The sequence below is a fragment of the Condylura cristata genome, unplaced genomic scaffold (assembly GCF_000260355.1).
Source record: "Condylura cristata isolate star-nosed mole 26May11 unplaced genomic scaffold, ConCri1.0 scaffold00026, whole genome shotgun sequence".
In the NCBI taxonomy this organism is placed as follows: domain Eukaryota; kingdom Metazoa; phylum Chordata; class Mammalia; order Eulipotyphla; family Talpidae; genus Condylura; species Condylura cristata.
In genome coordinates, this window is record NW_004567127.1 from 19,459,240 (window position 1) to 19,470,670 (window position 11,431).

The 11,431-nt window shown below is 39.7% G+C and overlaps 1 protein-coding gene across 1 annotated transcript in view; it reads right to left on the reverse strand.

Annotated features, from left to right (window-relative positions):
- The window catches only part of MTF2 (metal response element binding transcription factor 2), a 47,965-nt gene extending 40,970 nt beyond the window's left edge, over positions 1–6,995 (reverse strand). The window contains exon 1 of the mRNA XM_004689773.1: positions 6,700–6,995. Coding sequence (XP_004689830.1) covers positions 6,700–6,704 — 5 coding nt within the window. The 5' untranslated portion in view covers positions 6,705–6,995. The remainder of the gene's footprint in view (positions 1–6,699) is intronic.
- Between the last annotated feature and the right edge of the window lie 4,436 nt (positions 6,996–11,431).

The window sequence follows — 11,431 nt, forward strand, 5'->3', positions numbered from 1 at the left end:
TCTCTGGTGAAGCCTCTCACCGCCCCTGAGCCTCTGGCCTGTACCCCAGTTCTGTATGCACAAATAAATAAATCTTTAAAAATGAATAAATAATAAAAATAAATAAACTGTTATAAAATTAAAAAAAAAAGATGTGGTACATATACACAATGGGATATTACTCAGCAACCAAAGAAAAGAAACACATGCCTTTTGCAGCAACATGGATGGAGCTGGAAAAGAACATGCTTAGTGAAATAAGCCAGAAAGAAAAGGAAAAATACCGGATGGTTTCACTCATAGCAGGAGTATAATGGACAAGGTGAGAAAATAATAATAATAATGATAATGAACAGTTATACCACAGACATTTTATGGGGGTAGAGTGGAGAATGAGATCAAAAACAGTGGGGGGAACGAAATGCACTGGACTTTGGTGATGGCACAAGGGTGATTTGGTGATGGGAAGCCCAAGGGGATTACAACTGAGATGGAAAAATGCACAAAACGATGGAAAAATAAACTATTGAAAAGGGGGGGAGGGGAAGATTTATTTATTTATGCATACAAGAGCTGCAGTGTGAGCCAAAGGTGTGGGGAGGAGGAAGTGAGAAGATTCACCAGAGATAGAGTGGGGAAAATAGGCAGATCTATTGAAACACACTGCTCAGGGGAGCAGCAGGTGAGACAGGAAAGGTCTAACCAGAGATGTCTATTATCTCCCACATTTGGTGGGTAGGGGATCAAACTTGTGCTGCAGTGGCTGCAGACTGCTTCATAAAGCTGAGACTTAACCCCTTGGGAAGGCTCTATTCCCATTCTTTACTTAGCTGATCCTTCTAAGTAACTGTGTCAAAGTATGTGCAACCTCCAACATTCTTCGAAGCACCTATTATAGCCTCTACTTTACACCTAAATCTTAATTTTTGAAAACTGTGATATTTTATAATATTAAATATTTTATATTTCATTTATCTAGAATCACTGCTTAATATTCTGCACTTGTTTTTTTCTCTGTCTAAACGTGTATACATAAAAAAATGAACAGAGGATGTGAAGTCATTTTGCATAGCTGCAGTGGCTGCTGATACTTTCATAATGCTGAGAATTAACCCCCTGCATCACCAGGGAGGCTCCAGAATTGTGTAAGAATCTTGAAAGTTTTCATCACAAGAAAAAAATGTGCATCTGTGACAGAAATTAACTACACTTAACTGTGATCATTTCACAATATATGCAACTATCAAATTATTAGGCTGTATACCTGAAATAATATCAATTATACCTTGATTTAAAAGATTAAAAAAAAATCTAAAGGTAGATTCCTTACAGACCAATTATGATTGTTTCTCTTTAATATAACCATTTTACTCCAATAAGCTATTTTTCATTAATAATTTACAATAAACTTCACTACCTTGCATAGCTGGGAGGAAAACAATGGATTGGGTAGATGTCAGCAGCCACTAAGTAGAGGAAACAGAGGCATCTTTTCTCTCTCCAGAAAGCAAATGGTTGTGGGAAGAGATGGGGCACACAATAAATCATATATATTCAGCTGGTTCCCAAAGTGAGACTCAAGAGTAAAGATGTTTCTTTTAATTATAAACCTGCATTAGAGCTCAGCAACAACTTCTATGCAATTATTTTAATTCTTAACATAAATTCATTTTAGAAATATTGTCAGCAGGGCCCTCCCTGGTGGCACCAAGGGACACAACACCGCAAGCTAGCCACAGCCGCTTCAGCATGAGTTTGATCGCCGCCCTGGAGATGACCCACATGGCACAGCAGACCCTCCTGTCTCACCCACTGCTCCCCTCAGCAGTGTATTTCAGATCTGCCTTTTTTTCCTGTTCCCCACTCTGTCTCTGGTGAATACTCTCACTGCCCCTGTACCTCTGGCCTGTACCCCAATTCTGTATACATAAATACACAAGTACTGTTTTAAAAAAATACTGTCAATAATACTTATTGATGGCATAAAAATTGACTGTTGAAGTAAAACTGTGCCATAAAACTCAAAAAGTGGCCCTCCCTGGTGGCGCAGCAGGTTAAAGCACAGCACTGAGAAGCTTAAGCCACTTCCGCATGAGTTCGATCCCCGCCTGCCCTGAGGAGATCCACATGGTGCGGCAGACCCCTCCTGACCCGCCCACTGCTCCCCTTAGCAGTGTACTTCGTCGATCTGCCTGTTCTGCTCCCCACTCTGTCTCTAGTGAATCCTCTCACCCTCCGCATCTCTGGCCTGTACCCCAGTTCTATATGAATAAATGGATAAATCTTTAAAAAAAAAAAAAACTCAAAAAGTGATTAAGAGTCACACACACACAAAAACTACTGGAATGAATCAAATTCTTGTGATTCAAAGGACACCATCAAGAGACAACACAAAACCATGAGAGAAAGTACCTGCAAATCATATATCTTATAAGTCTTATATCCAAAATATTAAAAGAACACTTACAACTAATCAATAAAAAGATATTCCAGTTTTTAAATGGACAAGGAACCTAATGGACAGTTCTCCAAAAAAGGTACAAAATTACAATAATCACATAGAAAAGCTCAGCATTATTAGCCAATAGGAAAATGTAAATCAAAACCACAATCAGATGGAAACTACTGCATAACTACTAGGATGATTATAATCAAAGACGGAGCCAACAAGTACTGGCAAACTCGAGATTAAAACAGCTTGGCAGTTCCTCAAAATATTAAACACAGAGTTATCATCTGACCTAGCAATTCCACTCCTAGATATGTACTCAAGAGAAATGGAAACACCTGCCCACAAAGAACTGCATGAATATTCATAGTACCATTATTTATGATAGCCAGAAAGTGGAAAAAAAAATGTCCATCAATTGATGAGTGGATAGACAAAATGTAGCATATCCAAAGAATAAAATTTTGGGGGTCATAAAAAGCTATACAATACAGAAAAAACATGCTAAACGAAAAGCCACAGACAAAAGGCCATATAGCACATGGTACCACTTATATGAAATGCCCAGGACAGGCAAAATAGAAACACCCAAAGTAGATTCGTAGGTGGCCTAGTAATAGGGCCTAGAAGACAGAAGGGAAAGAATGGGAATCAATACTAATGAATACAGGCTTTTAATCTTGGAATGATTAAAATGTTCTAAAAGTGATGATGGTAGATGCACAACTTTGATTCTATAAAACGTCACTCAATCGTACACCTTATAAGTATAGGAAGATGTGAATGTGTGCATATATATATGTATATACACGACTTGTGAATTATATTTCACAAGATAAAACCACAATTACACAGTGAATTTTAATGTGAATTTACTTCAAAGAAATCTTAATATATGTAAATTTTACCTCAAAGAAATAAAGTGAAATGTAGCATTGAAGGAGAAATGAAAGCAGCACAGGTATAAGATAAAGTTCATTATACTACTAGTTTCACCTTGTATGTTTTCCCTAATAAGTTTTTTAAAACTGATTTTATAAAAATAAAGATGCTTTCAGCCCTCCCTGGTGGCGCTGCGGGTTAAAACACACAGCACTGAGAATCTAAAGCAGCTTCCGCATGAGTTCAATTCCCGCCTGCCCCGGAGGTGACCACATGGTGTGGCAGACCTCTCCTGACCCGCCTGCTGCTCCCCTCAGCAGTGTACTTCGTAGATCTGCCTGTTCTGTTCCCCACTCTGTCTCTGGTGAAGCCTCTCACCACCCCTGAGCCTCTGGCCTGTACCCCAGTTCTGTATGCACAAATAAATAAATCTTTAAAAAATAAATAAATAAATAAAGATGCTTTGAAGTTACAAAGTAAATTAGGTTTCTTACTGTCCATTTTTGTTGCTTTTTGATACAGGAAACAAAATCTTATATCCAAAAAAAGGTCAGAAAAGTTGCTAAACTTATCTTTTATAATGTTATATAAGTACAGAGGTATGACAGAGATACAGTGTCTAGCAAATATGAACAATACTTCATCTTAAAAATGTATTAAGAGAGCCCTTCCTGGTGGTGCAAGGGGTTAAAGCACAGCACTAACAAGCTAACTGCAGCCACTTCAGCAGGAGCTCAAACCCCAGCCAGAGAGCTGACCCACATGGCACAGCAGACCTCTCCTGTCCTGCTGCTCCCCTCAGCAGTGTATTTCAGTAGATTTGCCTGTTCTGCTCTCCACTCTGTCTCTGATGAATCCTCTCACAGCGCCTGCACCTCTGGCCTATACTAACTAATTTTTTTTTTTTAAATGTACAAAGAGTTTGAATCTTCTTCAGTCTTAAGTTTCTTACCCTTGGATTTCTCTGGATGTAACAATTTGTAAATTGATTCAATAACCCCTCCTACTGTATGATCCCATATAACAGCAAATAACTACATATGGTCATTTAAATTTTAGTTTTAATGAATTAAATCATAAATTCAGTTCTCAGTCCCAGTTATTACAGTTCTAGTGTTCAATAGCCACGTGGTTATTGGCTACCATACTGAATAGAGCTGACATCTATCACCACCACCACCAATGCAGAAAGTTCTATAGGACGCTCTACTACCATAATACATAAAAAACCACCACTGGGAAGCTTTGCAATTTAAGGCTGCTGTACAGTATTTTATTGCAACAGAGAAAACAAGACACATAAAAATGCCAACCAACGAATATTATTCATGTAAATTTAGACTAGAATAGCAGTTAAATTTCACTTTCAGAAGCACTAAACTACAGATGCTGGCTATGGCAACTCCTCAAAGGTAAAGTTTTCCCATCTGTTAAAAATCAATATGCTGCCAGTTTTCCAGAGTCAGCTGTAAAAATTATGTTGAAATAAGAAGAGCAAATTATCCTGTAACTATCTAATGAAAAGATGTATTTTGTAATTCATGATATCAAAGAGTTTATAGCAAAATATATGGAACAAAAATCCTTATCTTAACTGAGCAATGAAGCAATAGGAATATTTAAAAGAATTGTTAAGTAAATTATTTCATTACTAAGTTTAACCAGATAGTATATATTTCTAGTTTCAGAAGTTTAACCAGATAGTATATATTTCTAGTTCTAAAATTGTGTATTTCATCCTGATAGGTATAGATTTCCGTTAATGTTCATTAAGATAAATATGCAGTATCAGGAAACAGGTGCACTCCTAATTCAAATATCTTAGAATATTTTTAGCACTTAAAAAAACTGAAGGTGTGCAAATAAAAATTAGAATTCAAACAGAATTTTTATATTTAGTATATTAACAATCAAAAACAAAAAATCTCACCTTGTGTTCCCACTCAAGCTATCAAAGCAAATGCTTAAGAGTATGAACATTCCAAAATGAAAATATATTATGTTGAGAAATTTAAATCAATCTCTCCATGCCAAAACTCCTGAGTGCCTAAAACTGTCCCTCAAAATGACACCATGTAAAGCATCTTTAAACCTTTGAATAGGTCACTTAATGTAAGTACATTTTACTTTAGCCACATAAAATACTTTGAAATTTCACTTATTTGCAATTCATTGTCCGAAAAAGGAGTTCTGGAGAGAATGATACATGGAAATTGAAACCAGCCTATAGGAAAGGTATATGGAAGAGTCACATGGAATCAATCTGAAGGAGAAAGTTAGAGCTACCGACTATCAGGAGTCTAATTAAATCAGGCACTAGTCACATTATTTCTTGTTCAGTATTGACCTCATGGTGCTCTCATATTAATCAGGCCTAAGCTTTCACATTCACATTAGTCTTAAATAGGTTCTATCTTTCATCCAAATTAGAGGTCTTAAAGAATGGGCTAACATTCCATATCCCTTTTCCCATTGTTTATGAACCCTCACTCTAAGTCAAATCACCCTGATAAATCCATCTGTCCCTCTATTTCCTTCCAAAGAAAAATGCTAGCAACCAAGGACACCAGATTGTAAAACGCAGAGTTAAAGAGTTCTGGCATTACCAAATTATATTAAGTAATCCTGGCAAATTAATGAAAAACCCTTAAACCGTAATTACTTCAATTATAAAAAATGAACCCTACAATACAAATCTACATCTGAGCAAGGACAAGTTAAACTTAAGAATTGCCTCTGGTTTTCGGTTTGCTGCAAATATGAGGTGCCTCCTCCCCCATCTCACTTTTCCTCACACGTCCCTTGAAGCTTTCAGCGTTTGCTGCCAGACTTCATTTCAGTATCCCCCTTATTCTAGTATTCCTACCCTTCTACTCTACCCCCATACTTCCATTTCATACAATCCCACCACCCTCCAAGTCCAAGCTATTTCCCTTTGAGCTCCCGTGGGCCCAGAGAGTCCCTTCACTTTGCTCCCCACAACTCCCTCAGTCCCCATTTCCTAACGGCTCCTCCCCTCCGTTCCCCACCCCCTAGTCACCAGGTTCATCCTGCCCCTCCAACCGTCTCCCGCCCCCAGGTTCCTTCCTGTCCCTCCAAACACATCTTCCCCGCCTCACTGTTTCATCTTGTTCCTCCAACCGACTTCCCTAAAGCCCTACGGTTCCTTTAGTCCCTATTTTCTGCAACACCCAATGGACTACTCCTTTCTATCCTTTTCAATACACACATAAACGCAGGGCACCCACACAACACACACTGGAACCAGAACCCCCACCCCCACCTCAAGCCTCCATCTTTCTCTTTTATACTTGCTTTCTTTCTTCCTCCTCCCCACCCCACCCCCCACCTCCCCCGGAAGAGTCGGTTCCCAGGCCAAGGTCTCTCACCTCATTCGGTCACTTCAGTGGTGCCAACCGCTTCATACAGGAAAAAACAACCAATCACGTCCCCGTGGGCGCTTCCGCTGAGAGTTCGAGCACTTACTGGGCACCTGCCCCACCGGGCACCCTGCACATACACACGCACAAAACGAAGTCCTAAGGACAGGGTCGGGGGTAGAGTGAGCGTTCTTACACTGGCCTCAAACACAGCCTACTTCCCTACAGCCCTTCGCCATTTTGGTTTCCCGCGGACTGCTGGTGCATTATGGGAGCGCGGAGACACTCCGGTGCCGAATGGCAGCTCTCCAGAGCCGCGAATGGGCGGGGACTGCGCCGCGAGCGCGGAAGAACACCGCTTCCTGTGGACCACAACCAGAACTGAACAAAGAAGGACTCTTTAACGTCGCGATGAGATAAGTCCTTCCGCCGCCGGCGCTAACACAATAGTGAGCGCTGCGCTTCTGGCTGCCGGTTATACTGCTGTGGTTTGTGGTATAAAAGAAAGTGTCGTGTCCAGCCTGCACTGTACATATTTTTTCACTAAGACCTAGGGCAATGTTTCCTACATCTTACTGTTTCTATTTCCTTTCTGTGGAGAAAAACCTTCGTTAAAGAGCGTTTCTTCTGTCTTCACTTTGAGGCCTGCTGTTCAAATTTCTTCCAGACGATCCTGGATGTCAGAATTGAATTTTTGTCGGGCACTTATTGTTCAACCTCAATTTCCTTCTCAGCAGTAGCTTATATAAAAAGCTTTTGCACTTTATCGCTTTCGGGAGTGGGAGGTTTTTCTGTTTATCTACTTTACAAATTCTTGCTAATTGTGATGAAATCTGAGAATAATCGCGTGCAGAGTGGCTTATTTCAGGAATACAGAACTTTTTCATACTAGACAAGACCCTAACCTGTAGCTATCCTGCTGCCAACCGCAGTCCCAAGTGCCAAACTGGAGTGCATGCTTATCTCTGACTTGTACTTAGAGACAGATAACTCCACCCTCTTACCCCCACCCCCACCCCTTAGTACCCTGGTGTGGTGCCTTTGTTTATAACTTTGTCAAAATATTTTAAATTTTGTCTTGCATTACATCACAGGCATAATTAATACCACGGTGTGTGTGTGTGTGTGTGTGTTTTTCTTTCTCTCTTTGAAAAAATACATCTTTGTTCATGTTTCAAAACGGGTTCTCAGTCTATGATCTCAGGATTTGGCAAATAAACAATGAGTTTACCCACTCTTTTCAATATTTTAAACATTTAAGTCATACTTCTCCACTCTTACTTCTCCTAATAGTCCTAATAAAATTTTAAGTTTGTCTTCTTAGTATGATAGTCTACCTGCTACCTTTCAAGTTTCAATTTCTTCAAACATAACTGTTAATTCTAAGTTCATCTTAAACTGTTTTTGGCTGAGGAAAGTAAAAGTATTTGGTGATGGGAAACCCTAGGGGATTGCAACTGAGATGGAAAAATGCACCAAAAAATGTAAAAATAAACTTATAATATATAAAAAACTAATAAGCTCAAAAAAAGTAAAAGTGGTCAAAAATGAATAAAGATAGCACACCATCAGTGTATTTACTGTGCAGTTAAGCCTATATATAAAGGCTCAGTTTGGAAAAACATTTTAGTTGTCACCATTTCTATCAAGTGCTCCTAAGCCTCAACAACATCTAATAATTTAATACCTCACAGTCAGTCATCTCAATTTTAGAAATAATAATTAGGAAATTATTCTTTGTAGATTTACACTCTACCTTTCTTTATTTTCCACTGACTAACTTTTGACCTCTAACCACACTAAAATAATCTAATCTTTTTGAGAAGCCAGTGATGACTATTTATTAAAATATGCATGTTTTAATAAATGTATTGTGTTTCTATATAACATATGAATGCAAAAGTGTAATGATTTAATTTAAGGAAACCAGATGCTCAGGGAATCAAGGGTACTGATGGAGTTCAGTATAGTACAAGCAATTCTTCTGATTTTAACTAAGCAACATCTATCGAATTGGACTATAAGAAAAAACAACTGTCCCCAGGTCCCTCAGATGTACAAAGCAAACTAGTCACAGTAAATATACCCTTGTTATTATTTATTTTTGTGATGGTTTTTAGGGTAGTTTACAAAAATTCTGGTTCGTCTATCATCCAGACACACACAGAATTATATTTTTCTTTTACCTTTTTTTTAAAGATTTATTTACTTATGTATACAGAACTGGAGTGCAGGCTAGATGAGAGGATTCAGCAGAGACAGGTCAGGGAGCAGAACACGCAGAAAGTCCAAGTACACTGCTGAGAGGAGCAGAGGGCAGGTTGGGTTCGGGCGGGGCGGGGCGTCGCGGGGCGCGGCGTCGCGTCGCGTCGCGTCGCGGGTTTGGAGAGGTAAGCCATGCGGTGTGGATCACCTCCCGGCGGCGACTGAACTCGCACTGAAGTGGCTGGGCTTGCTGTAGTCCTGCGCTTTAACCCCCTGCGCCACCGGGGAGGGCTCTCTTCTATCACTGAAGTTAAGCTTGACCATATAACTTGCTTAGACCAATAAAATGGAAGAGTAAGTGAAGTGTATCTCTTCCTAGAAAAATCTTTTAAGAGGGCCCTCCCTGGTGGCGCAGCGGGTTAAAGCACTGCACTGAGAAGCTTAAGCCACTTCCGCATGAGTTCTATTCCCACCTGCCCCCGGAGGAGACCACATGGCTGGCAGACCTCTCCTGACCCGCCCGCTGCTCGCCTCAGCAGTGTACTTCGTCGATCTGCCTGTTCTGCACCCCACTCTGTCTCTGGTGAATCCTCTCACCCTCCACATCTCTGGCCTGTACCCCAGTTCTATATGAATAAATAAATAAATCTTTAAAAAAAAAAAATCTTTTAAGAGGCAAAGACACATTTCCACCAACCCCCTACTATGGCGATCCTGGATATATGTTTTGAAATAGAACAGCTATCATTTTGGGTCCCTAAATGACCTTAATAAAGACTAGATTGTGTAAACTTCCTCACAATCCAGTTTGAGAACATTTATTCCACAAAATATTCACTATGCCCATTCGCAATCAATCTTTGTTCCACTCCCATCCCCAAACAATCTATCTCTATTGATTTTCCCTCATTGAAGGAAATGAAGTCTTACAATATATAATCTTTTGGTATACCCTCAGCAAAATGTTTTCAAGGTTCATCCTTGTTTATTGGTCAGCATTTTTTTTATATTGCTGAGTAGTACTCCATTGTATGGATATGCCATATTTTATTTCTCCCTGTACCAGTTGATACACAATTCAGTCGTTTCCAAGTTAGGTTATTATGAATAATGCTGCTATGAACATTTGTATACAAAGCTTACATAGATATTTCTCTGTAGCATAGATTCCTAGAAGTGCAGTTGCTGGGTTATGTGATACATTTATAGTTAATCTTTTTAATGTATTACCAAACTGTTTTCCAAAGTGTGATTAAGGTGTGAGAGTTCCAGTTTTGTTGCATCCCCACCAATACAGGTTATTACCTTTCTTTTTTCTTTTACTTATTTCAGTGTGAGTAAAGTAGTTTCTCTTTGTATTTTCAATTTGCATTGCCTTAGTGGCTAATAGTACTGAGCATTTTTTTGTGTGCTTATTAGTCATTCTTCTATCTTCCTTAGTGAAGTATGAATTCACATCTTTTACTTATTTTTTTGGACTGAACTTTATCTTTTTAGGTTTATTTATTTTAAAAATTATTTATGCAAACATAAATAGGCCAGTGGTGCAGGGGGTGAGAAGACTCACAAGAGACAGAGTGGGGAGCAGAACAGACAGATAGACTGAAATACACTACTGAGGGGAGCAACAAGCAGGTGAGAGGTCTGCTACAACAAAAGGGCCAGCTCCCTGGCTGAGGATCAAACTCTTGATGCAGCAGCTGGTGATAGCTTGATAGCATTAAGGCTTTAACCCCTGCACCACCAGGGAGATCCTGAACTGTCTTCTTGTTATCAACTTATAAGGAATCTTTATATCCTATTACAAATCCTTTCTCAGGTAAATGACTTGCAAATATTTTTCTCTCAGTTGATAGTGTCTTTCCACTTTCTTAATGATGACTTTTGAAGAACAAGTGTTTTTTTTTTTTTCATTTTGATGAAGTCCAATTTATCTTTTCTTAAATGCTATCCCCCTCTCAAGATCATAATATCTTCTATTATGTTTTCTTGTAGACATTTTATAGGTTTGACTCTCACATTTAAGGCTTGGATGCATTTTTTTTTTTAGGCTATGATGCATTTTGTGTACTCTGTAAGGTATGGGTCATCTTTTTGCAGGTGGTTATTCAGTTGAAGAAATAAACTTCTGTTGTGTCACAACCAGTTAAAGTGCAGCACTGTGAAGCTGCCTATAGCCACTGCAGCATGAGTTTGATCCCAGCCAGGGAGGGTGACCCACATGGTGAAGCAGACCTCTCCAGATCTCCTGTTGCTCCCCTCAGCAGTGTATTTCAGTCACCCTGCCTGTTCTGCTCCCCACTCTGACTCTGGTGATCCTCCCATCCCCCACACCTCTGGCCTGTACCACATTTCTTGTATGCATAAATAATTCTTTAAAAAAAGAATGTCTCGGGCCCTCCCTGGTGGCGCAGCGGGTTAAAGCACAGCACTGAGAGTCTGGAGCCACTTCCGTATGAGTTCGATTCCCCCCTGCCGCCTGCCCCGGAGGAGACCACATGGCGAGCCAGACCTCTCCTGACCCGCCCGCTGCTCC